Source organism: Hipposideros armiger, unplaced genomic scaffold (assembly GCF_001890085.2).
Source record: "Hipposideros armiger isolate ML-2016 unplaced genomic scaffold, ASM189008v1 scaffold_396, whole genome shotgun sequence".
NCBI lineage: Eukaryota > Metazoa > Chordata > Mammalia > Chiroptera > Hipposideridae > Hipposideros > Hipposideros armiger.
The window spans coordinates 352,614-371,976 of NW_017731746.1; the positions used below are offsets into that span (position 1 = coordinate 352,614).

The 19,363-nt window shown below is 48.4% G+C and overlaps 1 protein-coding gene across 2 annotated transcripts in view; it reads right to left on the reverse strand.

The window, feature by feature from the left end:
* POU2F3 (POU class 2 homeobox 3) overlaps positions 1–19,363 on the reverse strand; it is an 89,380-nt gene that overhangs the window by 69,352 nt on the left and 665 nt on the right. The window contains exons 1-2 of one of the 2 annotated variants that reach the window (XM_019663583.1): positions 17,628–17,682; positions 11,323–11,391 (exon numbers count right to left, since the gene is read on the reverse strand). In XM_019663583.1, the coding sequence (XP_019519128.1) occupies positions 11,323–11,391; positions 17,628–17,655 (97 nt within the window). In that variant the 5' untranslated portion in view covers positions 17,656–17,682. Of the gene's footprint in view, positions 1–11,322; positions 11,392–17,627; positions 17,683–19,363 lie in introns of those variants that run through there. The other variant, XM_019663582.1, reaches the window with a different exon arrangement.

Sequence of the window (19,363 nt, forward strand, 5' to 3'; positions counted from 1 at the left end):
GAAGTGAGTAGCTAAAGGTCACACAGGCAACAAATAGTAAAGCAGGCAAAAACCCTCAGACCTCCATGCCCAGAACTGACTCTCACCCCAACAGCCTACAAGGTTTTTTTAATGGTCAACTCCACATCAGCACCCTCTCCACACCTCATACCCTTGAGAGAGGAAGAGGTTCAAAGGGGTTCAAGGTCAGTAAGAGACGGTGTGCCTCTATTTTAGCCCTCTCCCCAGGGTGAAATGAAGCAAAGTAAGAAGGGGTGGGAGAAAAGATCTGGGGGGTGGTAGTAGTGGGGTGGCTATCAGAGGGGGCATGCAGTTGGGCTCTGATTCTCAAGTGACACACAAATGTCCTCTGTGCAACTCAGAGGGGCACGTGTGTAGTAAGAAAGATTAGGTGGAGGTATTATCTCACATTTGTAGAACGACTCACACTTCCAAAAGCTGCCACAGATATATTCTCATTTCATTCATTCCTCACAACTCATTTACAGATAAGGAAACTGAGATGGGCCATGGCACCAGAGCTGGAGGGAAGGAACTCGGATCCCAGTTCCCTGGACCCAGGGCCAGTATGCTTGCCAATATGCATGGGCCATGGTGACATGCACAGGGTTTATTCCTTTGCTTTGCAGTGCAGTTTCATATCCAATTCTTATTTGATCCTCACCCCCAATCTGTGAGGTCTACAGGGCTGGAATTATAGAACTCCTGTTTTTCCAGTGAGTAAACTGAGGCCCAGAGAGAGTGGGGATTGTTAGACATCACACAGCTGTCTTCTGAGTCCAGACACTATGTCCTTTCCCTCAAGCAGTATAATGCTGCCAAGGTCATGTCTTCTTCTTCTCTCTGGGGTCCATGCTCCTGGTGCTGGATGGGCCACTTCTGAGGCACTGGAGGTGGGGAAAGAGGAGGCTTTGTCCAACAAAACAACAAAACAAAAACAAAGGATGGAGGACTTGCCTCTGGGGTGGGGAAAGGGCTCCTAAAGAAACACCGGTCTTAAACCCCCACTGCAACCTTGGGAAAGTCATCTCCCTTTTCTGACCTCAGTCTCTTTCCCCACAAAATAGGAGAATAGGATTATGTAGATCAGAGGATTTTAAAACATTTTGGCAGCAAAACATTGTTTTCAAATAATAAGGATTAATAGCTGACGTTTATTGAGCATTTACACCAAGTTCTGCAGTAAACATTTATGTAGTGAGCATGACAGCACCTAATGGTCACAACCACCCTAGAGTAGGTGCTTTTATTAACCCCATTTGCAGATGAGAAAACTTGAGGCTCAAAGAGGTGAATCAACTTGCCCAAGGTTACTGATTAGTAAATCACTGAGTAGAAACTGAAACGCACGTCCATCCCCCAGCCAAGGCTGTCCACACTATACCATGCTATTTCCAAATAAGCCTCATATGGAATTTCTAGAGAAATTCAAGAAAAAAACAAAAAAAACAAAGAAGGACCTTTAGATTTTCCAGAACTATAAATACCCTCTAGTCTCACTGAATATGTCCCCTCTCAGCACGGGGTCCTGGGAGGAGGGGTCATCTCATGAGCTCTCTCTCCCCTTCTTCCTCTCATTTCCCTACTTCCTGAGAAGTGAAGACAAACTTGAGTCAGGATGGACACCAGGAGCCCACAATGGGTTGAGGTGACAGGCACCTCTACCTGGGTGGGCTCTCAGTGGAGTGACCACTAAACTTTGATACCTGCTTCTTGCTCCCAAGAACAAGCAAATATGACAGTGTACTGGCCACAAGTGAATGAATTCACAGGCAAGTCAAATCAGGGGATGGTCTGTAGTCCTCCTTGAGTTTCCCAGGATTAGCTAGCTACTGGGTCACTGCCCCATCCTGTGTACACTTTGTCCTCCTGATACTAATACTAGCAAATAGCATTACTCTGTGGCAGGCCCTGTTCTAAATGCTTTATACATGTTGACTCCTTTAATCCTTACAGCAACTCTAAGTATTATGGTTTTCCCCATTTTACAGACAGGAAACTGAGCAGTGAGCCTGTAAGTAAGCAGCCAAAGATCATATAAGTAGTGGAGAGAAACTGGGATCCAAATATAGACTCTAGCTCCAAAGCCTATGGTCTCAATGACTACACCTTAGTGAGCTGAGGGGCAGGGGTGTTCTTCCTAACACATCAGAGGAATCGAGGGGTGCAGCAAGTCACATAATTCAAAGCATCTTACAAATAACTGGTGTGTGCAAGGGAACAAAGTGTGCTCACAGATCATAGCATCTTGGAGCCAGAGTGATCTTAGAGACCTTCAAGTTCAGACCCTTCACCCAATGCCCAAACTTAGGCCCAAAGATAGGAAGTTGACTTGTCACAGACTGGTGGTAGAGATGAGTCCAGAATCCACCTGCCCTCACACCTCCTCAGCCGAACAAAAAAGTGCAAACTGTTTTGCCAATTTCACGGATAGAAAAACTGAGACGACGAGTCCAGAGTCACCAGGGGGAGGTAGGCCTGAGTCCAGAACTAGAACTTGCTCGTTGGTCCTCATGAGCTCAAGCATCCTCAGGACACAGGGGAAACCGAATCCAGGGGCAGGAGGGGATAGAGACCCAGCCAGTTCCCCCTAACACCCAGCCTAGCTGGGCCACCAGCAGGTCTCCAGGGGCCTTCAAGATAGTGACATGTGGGAGCCAGCTGAGTGAGTGTAGCTTCCCTTTGATTACTTTGAGCCTGGGAGCAGATAGTTGCCAGCTGGCTTAACCCCTTTTGTCCAAGCTTCCCTCCACAATAAAACCTTAATCATCCTCATTTGAATTTCAAATGACCTCTCCCCTCTCCCCCATCTCTGCCCCAACAGGCTTTGAGGCAGGGATATGAAAATTCACCCTGCAGTATGGAAATCATTGCCCTATGCAAAACGTGTGCCCAGACCCCATCTTCATAGCAACCTCTGGGTTTCCTCCTTCGCCCCCCCCCCCCGCATCTCTCTGTGCTTTCTGGCTTAGATTTTTTTGTTTCTTTTCCCTGGGGGAGGTGGGGAGCAAACTCCCTGTTGGGGATGGGGCTGCAGCCAACAGCAGGCAGGTGGGGCATCCCTAACCAAGGTGCCCAGTGGGGCACAGGTCTGCCAGGCCACCAGCCTGCACCTCTCTGGCAAACCTGGATCGGACACACTCAAGCAAGGCCAACCCCTGTCTTCCCCTGCATACCGCCCTATCCCCCGCACCCCAGCTCCCCAGATAATCCAAGGATGGGCTAGGGGAATTTATGGAGTCTGAAGGACAAGAAGGCAAAAAGGCAACATGCCCCGACTGGGGGCGGAAGAGAGACCTGGGGAGCTATGGCAGCACCCTACATAGGAGACAAAAAGCACAGCATGGAACCTGTATGTAAAATGTCATGCAAATTAATACCTATTATTTTTTGAGTCAGCAGCACTGGTGCTTTTTGGGAGATGCCTGCAGCTCAGATTCCCATGCTCTTGGCTTGGTGCAAAGGCCTGCCCTCCCTGAGTCTCCCAGGGCCCTGCAGTTTCCCAAGGAGCTCCACACTGAGCACTAGTCCATGGTGAAGCCAGGAGGGGACTTTGAAGTGTCAGTGGCTGAAGTCCCTAGAAATGAAATTGAGTTGCCTTTGAGGGCTCTGGTCATTCTCTGATCTAGCCTGCCCTGCCAGACCCTTAGGCTCCAGTGAGGCGGAAGTGTCCCCAGCTGGGATGACCTCACAGAGCTTGCTTTTGAAGGACACTCAGCTGATTCTCTTCCCCTCCTCCCAAACTGAAGGCTGTGGGGAGTGGGGATGAGAGTGAAGCTGGACCTGCTTTTCCCTTTAGCAACTCTTCCTAATGGCGGGTCATCCTAGGCAAAGCCCTTCCCTGGGGGAGGCATTTAAACACAAGAGACCCACCATCAAATGCTGGCTGAGGCTCCAACTTCCATTCCCCGGTCCCTACTTCATTTAGTTTCCCAAACCCCCTAAAGGACCCAAGCTTACCTTTGAAAGAGCAGCCTAGACCAGAAAGGAAGACTGGGTGTACCTCTCAGCCCACACTAAGGGTTTTGAGGTAGGGATTTTGTGGGTGTAAATTTGTCTGTCTGTCTGTGTGCTTGTGGGATGGGGAGGCACAAAATGTAACTGCATTTCAGTTGCCTGGATTTGGGCTGTTCCTCAGGCCTCTAAGATTTATCCTAATTTGGTTGCTCATTTCACTTTACATTCTTTTCCCACTTCTTTGACACTTATCCACACCAAGCATTCATTGTCCTAACTGTTTCTTGAGGAAGAGGGTGGACCCAAACTACCAAAAGCATTTACGCGCAGCTTTGCGGGGATGGGGCAGAGCAATTCTGGGTGGCTTAGTGATGAGCGAAAGCCCAGAAAGCTGCAGTGGCTGGAGTCTCTGGACGTTGCTCACCACCCAGACTCTCAGCTTGTGTGTGGGGGGTGTCATTCCACTCCTGCCAGCAAAGGAAACGCTGGGCCCTGCCTCTCTTGCTGAAGCTTCCCTCACTACCCCCACAACGCCCACAGTGGGAGGAGGAATGTTAAGAAGGTCATAAGGTGTACCCAGGGTCAGGTGTATCCATTGCTCATGGAATGCCAAAAGAAAGGGACATTCTCATACACACGGCAAACTCCTTTAAGGCAAAGGACCTCAGTGTGCTCCAACAGCCAGAGCTGGTCTGTGAAATGTTCATTAAGGTCTGAGACTAGATAAGTACAGACACGGAAAGTCAGAATTTAGAAATGCTAATAGCACCCCAAGCACATGATTAGTGGACTCTCCTTGTAGATGCAGGTATAGACCAGTTTGGGTCCTGTTGAACGCGTGTGGTGGGTGCAAGCTGTGTACCAGTCCTGCATGGTTGGGCCAAGTACTGGTCTGTGACAGGCTGGAAGTAATGAAAAGTGGTCCTGCACCCCAGATTGTTTGAGAAGCAGTGCTCTAAGGCAGGGGTCGGCCAACTTTTGAGACGGAAGAGCCGCCAGGGGTCAACAAACTGCGGGTTGTGAACTGTGGCTCTCAAGTAAAATTGAAAATGAAAATAAAACTATCATAGTTTCATTTTTTAATTTTTTAAAGGATATTATTCACATAATGGTGATGATAAAAAAATATATTTATGGCTCTCAAATAATTTTTAAATTGTGAGGGACAGGATTGGCTCTTCCAGGGGCAGGCAAACTTTTGAGACTAAACGTACCCAAAGAGCTGCATGTGGCTCGCGAGCCGCAGTTTGCCGACCCCTGCTCTAAGGAATGACCAGTAGAGAAACTAAGTGGAGCTCCAGGTGGTAAAACACAGCCCCCACCGGGCTCCCTCACTTTGTTCCCTCTTAGGCTGGAGAGAAAGGAGGTAGGTCCATGTTCTCTTGGGGGTGCAGGGATGGCAGCAAGGGGTGGGGGAGGGGCATTTCCTGCAAGAGACCTCCAAAAGGAACAGGAACCGGTGCCAGGCAGGACTGACCCAGCCACTCACAGCTCATTTGGGCAGCATGGTCCTGACTTGTCTACCCTGTGGGCTTGGGTTTGGGAATCTATAAATGGGAACATCAAGTGTCTGTGAGCTGTAAGGTGTGGTACAGGTGTGAGTGGCTGTTAATAGCTGTTTTATTTGCTAAGGTTCTCTGAGTGCTAGAGACAGGAGATTCCTGATACCACAGTCTGCTCTCTCAACATCTTGGGCACACAGAGCCACAGTATGGAGCCTGGGTGGAATGAGTACTTTCTAATCTCCCTGTCACAGAAACTGGAAACAAGGTGAGATGAAAGCCACTCTGGTTTGAGGAGGCTAAAACAAGAGGCAATGGGCTTAAGCTACAACATGAGGGTCCTAGGCAAGAGATAAGAAAGAACTTCCAGGCACAGAGAATTATATCCTACAAAAATAGGTGGCCAAGAGAAATTGTAGGGTTAGCTTTTCTGAAGGATAGAGGATAAGGAAAAAAAGGAAACTCTAAGAACAGGAGAGTCCTTCATTTTCTAGGCAAGGTTTTGAAATGTCTCTAAAGGAAGGGAGAGGTATGGACAAGATGTCCTCTCAGAATCCTTACATCCTCAGGAACTCATATCAGTTCCCCCTGGACTTCGGAAGGGTTTGTGGCCCCATTTTTCTCTTCCTGAGAGGTGAGGGACAAAACGGGTAAAGACTGAGGCACAGGACCATAGTCACCAGGCTTAAATCCTAGAGACACCTAGCCTACTCCTTTCGTTTTACTCCAGCACCACTCTTCTCCCTCTTTCACAATGAGGAAACTCAAGTCCAGGGCATAAGCAGGCTTGTCCCACATCAAACAGTGACAGGGCTTTGTCTTGTCTCCTGATCATAAAATAGAGATAGAGATAGAGATAGAGATAGAGATAGAGATAGAGATAGATAGAGAGAGAGAGAGAGAGCGCGAGCGAGAGAGAGAGAACTCAGGTACTCACTTAGAAAGGGCTGTCAATAGGAGATTCTTCTGCACTTCCCACAAGTCTCACTGTACCACAAGTACTTCCTAGATTTCCCTTCCTCTCTGTTCTTGATAGAATAGTTTTATTTAGTAAGTATTTGGATTGAAAATCACCTTCATCTCTAATGTCTTCTGCCTGTTTCTGCCTGGATCCTTGCCTCTGGGTCATGATGAGACACCGATTCTTTATCCTCGGCTTGTTTTCTTGGGGACTCAGTAGGGTAGAGACAGTGAGGCCCCAGGAATGAACTGACTGAGAAGGAATTTATAGTCTTGGGTCAAATACTCATTCTTTTTCTGGGACCTTATGAGAATCACTAACCTTCTGTTCTCTGCTATAGAATCATGTCCATTCCTTAAAACCATGTTGAAAGCTCCCAGGGCGAAGTGAGGAGACTTTCTGCAGGGGTCCCCAAACAGCTAACTCACCTTGGTGGACCTTCTGGGGGGGTGGGACAGATGTTAGTCATTCCACCTCACAGACAGGACAATGGAAGCTGAAGGGGAAGGACAACAGGGACAACTGCCAAAGCTCAGCCTCCCCCTTATCTCTAGCTCATCTTTTCTTCCCCTGTGTTTACCTCACAAGTCCTTTCTTCTCAGATCTCTGAGCACAGGAGTGCCAAGGCATTTGGTCCATTGTCATCTGGGTTTGCAACACCATCCCACACCCACTGTCAAATGGTGGGGGTAGAGTGGGGTGGGCGCTGGTACATTGGTAAGGCTAGTTCAGGATGAGAGAAGGGAAGGAGAAAATTCTCTCAGAGGCTAGATTCTCATCCTCCACAGTTCACCAGAAGGGAATGAGGTGACCCCAGCCCTTTTCCTCTCTTCCCCAGCAAACATGTTTTGGCCCCAGACAGAGCTTCTGCTTCTTGGACTAGACCAACCCACCTTCGGGGGGCTTAGCTCCCCTGTAGCTCCTTTTGCCAGTGCCACCTCCATAATCTTGTCATCTTCCTTACTGCTGCCACTCTCTTGTGTTCTCTGTCCCTGTTTCTTTGTGTTGGTCCTCAGTCTTCCCACTACCATCTTTGGATAGAAACTTACTAGAAAGACCCAGGTTTAATTCTGTCACTTGCTAGGTATGGGATCTCGGGAAAATCAGTAAACATTCTTTCTCATTACCAGCTTCAATTTCCTCATCTGCAAAGCGGGATGCTGGCATCTACCCTCACAGAATTGTTGTGAAGGCCAAATGCATTTGTTTGAGGGTGCCCTTCCAGATACAAGTTGGCACTGTTATCCACTCTGCCATGGAATTCATGCATTAGGAGAAAAGCCCCTTGAGGACAGAATTGTTTCTTTGTGTTTCTGAGCCCAGGGTCTGACCCAAGTGTGCTCTATAGATGTTGGTTAGGTGACTACCAGCCAGGTCAGAGAAGAGGACGAGAGACAGAACAGAGCAAGGCAGCTGAAGGTGTCAGAAGAGAGAATGCTGAGAGGGAAGTTGGAAAGAAGGGAATGTGAGAAGCTGAAGAAGATGGGGTGGAGAAGGGAGAGTGGTGAGGGAGAGGTCTGCCCTGAGGAAGTCTACACAAAAATGCAGGGTGTGGAAACAGATGAGAGAGAAATTGGAAGAGTGGAACCACGCACACATCTTTTAAAATTCAGCCCTTAGAGATCATCCGGCCCAAACGTTTCCTCTATGAGGAGAAAAATAAAGGTCCAGGTGGGGAAACACTTGCCCAATAATCTGCAGAGAGTTCATGGCACAGACTGAAGTTAGACAGGCCTGAGTTTGATTCCTGCTTTGAAGCTATGTGACCCTGAGTGAGTTAGTTTCTCATTCTGAGCCACATTTGCCTTATTGATAAAAATAGGGATTGTAAGAATGAAATGAAATGAGGTACATGAAGTTTGGGGTACATATACCTGGGTATGGGGAAGAGGCTGCATGAATGTGACTGCCTATTCCCTCGACTTCCTCCTGAACCTATTAGCTTTGTCCTCCCCTGAATTTGAAGCTATGCTATGACCAGTGTGGTCAAGTCACAGGGTTAGCTGCATGGATGCTTGGGGGTTGTCAGTTATAGACTTGGAGACTTTTGAGATGTGGGTTGGGTATATCCTTAACCACTCAGTTGAGAACAGAAAAAAAACTGTCATTAGCTTCCAAAATGAAGGAAAAGTAACAACAGGTAGGGAGGTAAAAGGGGTGACAGAAAAGCTGAGAGTTCAGAAATCTAGAAACAGCTTGACTCCAGTCCTCTAGAGGATGTGTTAAGAGCACTGGACAGGGGATTGGGAGCCCCCTCTGATCCCTAGGGCTGTCACATTCTGAGGCCTTTGGCAGTTTATCCTCCATCTATGCCTCGACTTCTTCATAGGCAGAAAGAAAGAGAAAAATGACCTGCCTTGCAGGTCTCTACCAACCAGGAGGTCTGTGCTGGACCTGAGAAGGCCCTCCTTTGCAGTCTGGGCCAGTGTGGATGGGGAAAGTCACCTCCTTTTCCCAGCTCCCACCCCTTGTGCCTCTTGGGGATTTCACACAATACAGAGGGTGCTCTCAAGGAGCTGGGGCTTTCTAGGTCACCTTTGTTTATAGTTCCTTTAAACCCAGAGACAAACCAACCCTTAATTCATGCACTGCTGGGAAGGGGAATCTGCCTTTTAAAAATCCAAAGGAAGCCATTAAACCAAGTTGGTAACCATTGTGACTCATAATAAGCTCTCCTCTGTAAAAAATGAGTCAGAATGACTTTCCAGGAAGTTTGGTTACTTTAATTAGCTACCTCTTTTTTCTTGCCCTTAAAAACATACAGTAATTTGATGATCACCTAAGTATAGATACTACCAGCCACTGAGCTGAGCTCCTAGACGTGAAAGACCAGGGGTAGAGAAGTTCCAGACAGCATGGATTTCATGGTCTCCTTATATAGTCAAGGAGCCACACAGAATCCTTTCCTGAATAGTGAAAAGAGAAAAAAAAAATCAACCTCTGGGGCTGACCCACTTGGCCTGAGTGAAAAGGAGAAGGGTACCTTAGCTACCTGCAGCCCCAAAGCACTAAGCAGTGTATTTTGTATATTACAGAATCACAGAATCTTAATGATGCCATTAGAGGTAATGATGATCACAACTGCCATGTGCCAAGCATTGTGTTAAGGCCTTTAAATATAATCCCAGCTAACTCTCAACCCACTCTTGAAGATGGGCAGTACCAGTAATTGTCCCCCTTTATAGAAGAGGCAAGGTTAAATTACCTTACCAAATCACGCAACCAGGAAGCAACAGAGCTGTGATTTTTATCCCAGGTTTGTTTGATTCTAATTCGACTCTTCAAAAGTCATCTGTTCCTGCCTCCTAAAGAGGCAGTAACCCTGGATTCTTTCTCCTTCAACTTAGTCTGTACGTAACTCCTACAGTTCCAGATAGAAGGCCAGGACTTGCTTAGATTGTTGATAACACCTTAACATTCCTAACTCCCACCCAGATCTGAATTCCCTTCCTCTCCTGGTTCGCCTTTTAGGGTTCTATGTAGCTCCTTCTCATTCCCAACATGATTACCCTGACTTGGTCAAGTAACTAATAACAGAGCACAAGTGCCAGCCTGCTAAGTGTGGTCTTCTTCCACATGGATACTCTCTTAGCTGTGTCTCCATGTACCTGGGCAATATATCTGGCCCCAGTGTACAGAGTTGGCTCCAGCCAGCCTGCTACCAGGAAAGGGTGACCCAACTTCTGAATCATGGCTTCTGGACTCTGATTTTTCTCTGGGGTGGAATGTCAAAGCTGAGGCTGTACCTATCAGTCTCCAGCTGTACTGATTTTAAAGCCTTGCTGGAGTTCATGAGGTTGGTGAGAATTTTCTTCTCAACTGGGAAGAACAGGTGTCCCATTCCACAGATCTTAGGAAAACATATTCAGCTAATAAATTGATTGCAAAATGGGTGCAACTGTCCATACTCTCCTAGTCCAGCTGTCTGTATACATAAAGCAAAATACAAAGCCTGTTGCCTTAGCTGTGCAAATAGACACTGTTCTAATATTAAATTGGAGACAGAAAAGTTTACAGTAAATGCATCCTGCAGATGCCTCCCCACAAGACCCCAATTATTTTGTTCCTTATCCCAAGTCTTGTAGCTTCAAGAATAAAACCAGACTGCATCTGAAGCCCTGGGAAAATATTTTAGCTCTGGGGGATATCGATTCTCTTCCACTTCTAATTTCTGTGTCTCCAGTGATCCAGATGAAAGAATAATTGAGGTCTTGTTAAGATGCTATTAAAGTTATTTGGTGATGTTACAATTTATACTCATCTTCTTTAAGTTCTTTTTAATTATATGGAGATTTCAAAGCAAAGCTTGGACTATGGAGTTAAAAGCAGAAAGATATGAAAGTTTTTTTCAATTCTTCCCTATCCTCTTTCTCTTCTTCACAAAGCATAGTCATCTCCAGGCACCAACTCTTCCTCTCTGAGTCTATTTACCACCCACATGCCCATAATTTGGAAGAGGAACACTTGCACTCAGGCCTCTTTGGTTAGTTTTTTGAGTAGGGCTCTGAGAAATCTGGAGCTAAAAGGCTCTAGTCCCCATCTACTAAAGACAGTCAGTCTTTAGCAGCTGCACACACAGCCTGTTGCTACTAGGGGTGTTGTTGGAATGGCACATCAGTAAGCAAATCTCCTCCCTCTTTTTGTTTTGTTTTTAAGGATCTGGCCCTTTCCTAGCCTAGTTCCAGAGGTTTTATTCCACTGAATACTAATAAGTACTGTTTGAAGGTTTCAGGGTCATATATCATGTCTCTAGGGAATTCTTTCATTTCTTATGATCCAGCTTTGGGGTCTGATTGGATAAAGGACCAAACAAGAAGAGATGCCACATTGTTTGAAGAATCCCAACACCTCTCTCCCACCAGGTGCTTTCCTGTTCCATTCCCCGGAAGAGAAGACCCTTACCTGTCTCCACAAGGCTGAGAGCACTGCGAGAATCTGTAGAATCTGCTACATCTCCACTCATCTTGATATCTGCAGGGAAAACAACTGATTTTAATAACAGGTCACACTTTTTCTTGCTGTAACACATGTGCTTTTAACTAAACAGCAAAGACCAATTTGTAATTACAACCACCAGACTTTCAAATTCCTGATTCCTTAACACACACCATTAGAATATTCATAAGCTGGGGCACCCCCCCCCTCTCCCTTGCTTGCCTTCTCTCCCCTGCCTTTCTTCCCCCCTTCCCCCCATGCTACTGCAGGGTTTCTCACCTTTTGTATCATTCATTGCCATTTCCTTCTATCACCAGGCTCAGCTGGTAAAAATCTAACACTGAAAGGGGTACAGCAGGGGGTGGAGGAGAATGCTTCCCATTCTTAATCCTCATTTCTTTTTGGATTTGGGGAATTCTTTCACTTTTATAAAATAGCATAAGAAACATCTGTCTTCCCTCTCCCCCCTCCTCCATAATAATAACCCTGGAGGGTAAGAGTACCCTGAACCAAGGCTTCCCCTTCTCACGTTTCTTCTCCAATTCCTGCCTCTGTTCTTTGGTTCTCAAAGGTCAGCGCACAGTCTAGGGAATCGAGTCCTAGCTCCAGTGTGGTCCTCCTTGGAGACCTTCACCTTTGGGGATCCTCACCTTCTCTCCTGTCCTTCCAACATGCTCAGTGAAAAGGGGATGGTGGGCGGGTAGGTGCCGCAGAAAGAAAAGACTTAGGCAAGGCCAGTCTCAGCCCCCCAAGTGCTGTGGGTTAGGACACTCTGCCCTGCTTCATTTCAATAAATTAAACCTTGACCCACGACAGCTGCTACCACCTATGAGTCCCCTAAGTCTCCTCCAGAGTCAGAAGAGAGAAGGAAAGAAGCAACTTGGAACTAACTCACTCTCTTGGCTACTCTCCTTATTAAGCTACCCAAATACTGAAACCCTTAAAGACAGATGAATATTTTATTCAAATTATGTTGACCCTCACCCCCCCAACCCCACCCTCTTCTCTGGGGCAACACTTAACTCTTTCAAATCAGATAAAGTCTTGGTGAACAATTTGCATACCAGTCTCACTGGCCAATCCCAGTTAAGCAGGCAATCTTAATTTGCATGAGGTAATCAGGCTGTTGGCAGTCTGGAAGCCTGAGGTCTAGGGGTTGATGAGGATGGACGGTAGTGGGGAGGGTGGACCCCAGGAAATGCGGGGAGAAGCCTATTCATTGTTTTTTTAAGACAATGATGTGTGTGACTCTGGCAGAGACTGAAAATTGTGGCCTCTGGGGTGTAGTAACTACAGGGTGGAGGGGTGACTGCTCTCCAACCCTTAGAACACTCCAGAAGCAGGGGAGGGAGTAAGCAATCTTGAGAGCCACGGTGCTTTGAGGAATATTTTTGAGACCTGCCAAAATGACAGTAAATACTTGAAGTCCTGTACAGCCCTCCCAAGACCTCCACACTGTCCTGTAGGGTCACAGAGCTCTAGGGGAGATCCTGCAGCTACACCCCAACACCTATTGCAGTGTACTACATTTAGGAAAACATTTCTTGAGCCTAACCTAAGTCCTTCTCGGTGCAGTTTGAAACTCGCTGTAGAGTCTGTCATGCATGACTATGCAGACTAACTAGTGTGGGCCACCTGAACGCATCTGCAAAGGGCTTCTGCTGCTGCTCACCTTCATTCCAATGGAAAAATGGGCTTTGCTTCATTCCATCTCTGGAGTTGGGCATGGCCTGCTACAGACCAGCTCAGCAATCACTTTCCCATAGAGATTCTTCAGCAGTGCTGAGAAAAAGTCCGAGATTGCTGAGAAGGGGTGGGAGGAGGAGAGTTCTCCCCTTGGTGATTTTTAAAATCTGCTTCAGTAGCGCTTGGAATTAAGAGCATGGGTTTTGGTAGCAGACAGACCCAGATTTAATTCCAGTGCTATCACTGACTACCTAGGGGACCCTGGCCACATATTTGAGCCTCAGTTTTCTCAACTGAAAAAACAGGAATAATGATACTTCCCAGAGTTATCATGAGGAGCAAATGAAATATTGAATGAAAACTGCCTGATACAAAGTAAGCATGTGATAAATGGATTAACTAAACAGATACTTAGGCTCCTATATTAGTCCCCTTCTTCCATTACAACAAACAGCTTCATTTTTCTGTCTCAGCACTATTATAATTTGTCCTTTACCTGGGGAACCATCAGCATTCTCCAAATTCTGACTTCATAGGAAAAACACTCAGGGACAGGAAGAGTTCAAGAAGCAGTAAGGCTGGGATGATGACCAGATTTTCTGAATCAGCTTATTTCAAACTTGTGACATTTAAGAAGGGTAACTTTTTCACTGAATCATAATTTTATGCCTGTAACCCCAACTCTCTTCCAACACCCATACCCTGCATTTTCTTTAAATATACCCCAAAGCCATCTTACTCATCCTTTAAATGAGCTTAAAAGGTAGTCCTAATTATGTCTAAAAATAACTTTTGAAGGAGTCAAAGGCCCCACACTCTGCCAGGACATCTAATTTGAGTACCCATTATGGGGGCAACACTGTGACACTGCTGGATTGGACAGGGATTTGAATCTGAATATTCTGTAAAAGCTCTTCTGAAGTCCCATAGGATGCTACGATACTGAGAACCTGTTCCTGTTGGGTAGGAGGCTGATGGGTGGGACGAGCTCTTGGGTCTCAGCCTAAAAATGGGCCAACACCGAAACTCCACAAGATGCCATAACCCTTTGCCTGTCGGATAGCACTTGCAGGGGTGAGTGAGAGAAGCGTGGGGTGGGGCCAAGTTTCTTGGCTGTTCTTATCTCAGCCCCAGTTGAGTAGGCTCTTTGCCATCACTCCCTTCCCTGGGGAGGCTCAGCTGCTCTGTGTAAGAGGCCAGATACCAGATGCAGACCTTCATCTGCCTCACTGGCACCATCATTCTCTAAAGCTGGGGTAAGATGTTGGCAGCTGGCCTTGCCCCTCCCTGTGCCGTGGCATGACCCAGGAGCAGCCCCTCCTTACACATTTGTGAACCAGCATGTGTGCATGAATGAGCCCACAGGAGCAAAGTCCAGGAGGCAGCATTTCCACCAGGCTGCAGGCTGAGTGCCCCCACTGTCCTGGATCCCTGGGGTCCAGGCTATTCAGGGAAAGCAGAGGGCCCACCCCTCTCTCTCCTACAATCCACTTTCATTTCATTGGAAAGGACTGGAGTTCGCTCTTACTTCTCCCTCACACACCAACTGAGGGGGCACTTGTATCAGAGAAAACTCAAGGGACCCAGCAGTCCTACCTCTGAGCCAGCCATGGCTCCCACTCTCCCCTGCAGGAGACTTCTCTCACCTCTTCTTCAAGAGAAATCTACTGCTTCTCACAATGAGGCCTTCCAACCAAAATAGTATTCCCGAGCTGTAACTGGTATTAGTCTGTGAGACTTGCTCCTTCTTTCCCCGCCCTGATGGGGAACAGCTCACAGTGAGAAAAAGAGATACCTGGGGCCAGCTAGGTGTTCCCCTCTGGCTGGCTTTCCACAGTTTTCCTCTTTTCCTCCCATCTAACTGACTTTTATCTGCCTGTTTTTGGCCTGAGAGGGGGAGCCCCTCCTTGGCTGGGATGCCCCAGTGTCTGGTGACACTATGCCTGCTCAGGTGTTCCCGCTCCCACATGAGAGGTGCTCTGTGAAGTACAAAGTGTTGAGGTCCCAGGCCAACCAACCTCACCAAGGCTGACACCCAGGTTATCAGAGCAAAATGATAGGCTGACTCAGGGGCCACAGCACTTGTGGAGCTGAGTGTGGGGGGGTCCTAAACCGGCTTTATGTGCTCCTGCTCTCCCTCCTCCGACCACCCAAACTGTTCCAGTAGATCAACTGAGGAGGAGTCCCAAAGAGCCAAAGAGTTGGAATTTACAGGGGAAGTGCTGTTTATAAAGAATCCGCAGGATATAGGATTACTGTGAGGGGGGAAAATAGAACCCAGAGGAGACCAAATTGCCACCAAGAGGCTCCTGGACTAAGAGACTAAGAGAAGAGTGTCTCATTATGGGACCCTCTCTCACAGACCGCACAACAGGGCCCACACTGAAAGACCCTATAAAGACAACATTGGACTGAAAGGCCAACCGAGAAGACCCAGCAAAGAGAACCCTCAAGGGGTGATCCAGTCATAAAGACCCCACTGAGAGAGCTCTGAGGTGCCAATGATGGAAAACCGGACACCACATAAAGGCTCAGACTGCCCAGCCTGAGGGGAGACAGACTAAAGAAGTGGGCTGGGGAGGGTTAGCAAGTAAATAAAGAATGAAGAATCAGGTAACCTACCCAAGGTGGATGGAGACCCCATGTCACTGCACCTTAGGTTTAGTTCACTCTCCCCCGTTGTGGCTGAAACCCCTGACTATAGGGGCCAGGAGCAAGGGAGGTATCTAGGCTTCTGAGAAGCATCAGTCTGGAGCTTTCTCTGAGGCCAAGGCTTGGGGGCTTGGTCCTGTCACCTCAACCTCACCCTCTCTCCTGCTCTTGGCTAGATCCTCTTAATCCCTAGGTGGCTTCCCTGCTGGGTCCCAGCTGTCCCACCTCCTCCCACTTCCCCCAGAGCAGGAGCCTCCATGGAAAGTGAGATAGAAAACCCCCAGGAAATCTCTGATCTTGGTTGGTCCTAAAGAACCTGCCTCTGGGCCCCACCTTTCCGAATTCTTGCTTCCATTCAAACCAAATCCTTCTTAGTGGGACGGGAAGGAAGGAGAGCAGGGGATTGGCCCCCAGGCGTACCCAGTCCCATGCTGATGCCACAGGGTCTAAAAACAGATTTTCCCCCAAACATCGGATGACATCAGCTTGGATGGTTCCTTTTACCTCACCTAGCCCTTCCTGCCAAGTCCTGGCATCTGGGGATCCACTCAGAGTCGACACCTGTCTGTTAGCCTGCCCTTCACTCAGCCCTGTCGGGACTACGTCTAGAGAACTATGGACTCTAGGGCTCTCTGTGCACCCACGGCAGCTTGTTTTCAGGATTGGTGGGCCCCAGGAGGGCCAAAGCCTCCAGCCTGCTCTGCTCCTTGGAGTGCATAGGAAAAATTGCCTCCCCCTACTCTTCTTCCCTACCCCTCTAGAAAGGAGAGCAGGTAACAAAATTCCCGTCAACAGCATTGAAATCCTAAATAAAGATCATTGAGTGCTGCTTCCTTTCAGAGGCACATTTCTGGTTTGAAATGGCCAAAATGCGTTTAACTTTCTTCACCTTGAGACTGTTCTCTGCTCAGGTCCTCAGATCTCCAGAAGGCCTACCCTAACACCAAGCCCAGCCCTCCAGGAATTGTAGCTGCTGCCCTAAGGAGTGATCTGCAGGGTGAATAGGGAGCCCTTGATTCACTCCATGCCCACATACCACTCACGGAGAAGAAACTGACTTCTGGAAAAGCATTTCCATCTCCTAGGTTTCCACCCCTGAGGAAAGGAGGGCTTGGTATCTGAATCCATGGGACATGGAACACAAAGGACGTATCTCTCACCACTGCCCTCTCAGATGGGAGCACTTATTCCAGGTTGCTCCTCCTGTGGGGTCCCACGGAGCTCCTGACCGGCACCTGCCCCCACTATGCACTGAGCCTATAGCATTGCCAAGCCCCACAGAGTATGTGGGTGGACACACCTTCACACATGGGGTCTGCTCCACCACTTCTCCCAACTCACGTGGGGACAGGTAGCCTTACCTCTGATACACAGGGACACCTACTTCCGCAATTCCTAATCAATACATGTGTGTCATGGCACCTGCCCCTGGTATGCCTCTGTAATTGCCCAGCCCCCACTCACTTCTAGGCAGCTCCCCAGCCCACCCCCAGACCTCACAGATGCCCACTTTGTCTCCACTTCATATAAATGCCTGGGACACCAAACACATAACATGTGTATACATGTATTTTCTTCACTTATGCACTCCCAGGTCCACACCCCTGGCTGAGAGAGTGAGCCATCCTTCTACAATCAGTGAACTGGGCAACTTCAATGAGAGACAACAACAGTTAAGCACACCCAAAGCCCACACATCTGCCACTCTCCAAGGCCTCCGAAGCCCTCCCACCTCTCAAATTCGTAGCCTCCACCTTCGTTCTTCTCCAAAGTCCCCCAAACATCTACCTGCCCACGCCCGCCCCCGGTGACCCGCTATCCACACTGCCCCCTTCTGGCCGCCGGGGAATAAGACCCCAGAGAACGGTGACCCTCTCCTTCACCCCTTTTTGCGCGCCGTGACACCTGTCAGAGCTCAACCCCTCCACCCTCACCTGTGTGCGTGAGTTCCAGATTCACCATCCTGCCCCAGGAAGGGCCAAAACCAGCGCCCCCCCAGGTCCCTCGCGTCGGCCCCAGCCGGGCCCCCTGGGAAGCCAGGGTCTCCTTCCTCCCGCCGCTGCCGCGGGAGCCACTCCCGCAGCTGTTGCCGCTGCCGTCCCGCGCTCCGCTGCTCCAGCCTGGGCAGCACTCAGAGCCGCCAGGATTGCCACACGCCCCAGGTGAGCACGCTGCGCGGGGCGGGGGCCGTCGGCCACGCCCCCTGGCAGGGCCGCAGCGCCTGGCCCCTGGCCCATGCAAAGCAGCGATTTGCATAAGGGGAGCTAGGAGCGTGGGGAGGGGGCAGGGGGTGCTACCGGGGCGGTTCCAGACCCTAAGGAACGCCTGTCTACCCCAACCTGGCCTGGGCCTCTAACCACCGCGCCCGCAGCGACCCAGACTCCTGATCCAGCTCACCCTTTTTAGGAACCCCTGGAGGACTACTCAGCTGGGGCCAAGCTTCTTTCTGGACAGGCTCCCGAAGTGTAAGCGCTTCAAGGAGCCTGGAGTGTTTGGAGAAGCCATGGGATGTACAGGAAAGAATCTGATTTTGGAATCCTATCTCTCAACCGTTTACCAGTTGTGTGACAGGAGACAAGGCTCTTCACCTCCCTGAACAACTTTTACTCATCTGTAAAACGGAGCAGGTGCGAATCCTAACGGGCATCTCTTTATGTGGATTTAGCAGGTGGCCAAGCTCACCAGCTCCCAAGCATCCTCACAACATCCTGGGACCTGATGGGGCCCAGCTTATTATCACGTTTTTCCAGGCGAAGACACTGCCTTTTGCCAGCTCCGCCCAGGTCCCAGGTTGCTCTGAGGTTCTATGACATGATTATGTGAAAGTTATTAACCAATATCAGGGGTTTGGGGGCAACCCTCATCTACAGAGCTAGGAGGTGACAAAATCACACAATTTCCTAGTGACAGATGGAGCCTGACTGGAATCAGGTCTCTGGACTCCCTTTCGATTGCTCTTTGCAGCCCCCACCACAGATCTGAGCTCCCACCCCCACACTTCTCCTCTGCTCTTCAGGTTGCAGTAAGTGGTGCCAAGGGCAAGGTACCACCTGTCTTGAAAGCGCAGAAAGCCATGTGTCAACAGGAGGAAAGGGCTTCGTCTTTCTTTCCAGAAGGTCTTCCTATCAACCTACCTTAGTTTCAAGTCCTATTTCCTGCTCACAGAACAGGTCCTGGGCTTTTCTGCAGTGTTCTTTCCACCTGATATGTTCATCCACCATCCACCCCAATAATCCCTATTATAATATCCAGCATTTATTGAACTTTCACTATGTGCCAGGCACTGTACTAACACTTTAAAGCATCCATCTTGTTTAGTCCTCATAACAACTTATAAATTGGACTGTCATTGTTTCCATTTTACAGATGGGGAAAAATGAGGCTTAACAAGTTCCACTTGTCTAATGATACCAGTAAGTAAAGCATTAGTGCTCGTATTCTAAAGCAATGCACTCTACTCCCTCTATGTAAAATTCAAATATCACTTTCTTTCTGAAGTCAGAAGGTATCCATCTGATATTTCACTAAATTACCATAAGACTTCAATGTCCTTAATAGCCCTTGTGGTGGGTTCTGTGGGAATTTTCTTATCCTACCCCTGGTTGTTAGCCAATTGGTGCGTCCACAGCACTGAGCACAGTGCTGGGTACACTACAGGTATCAGAAAGAG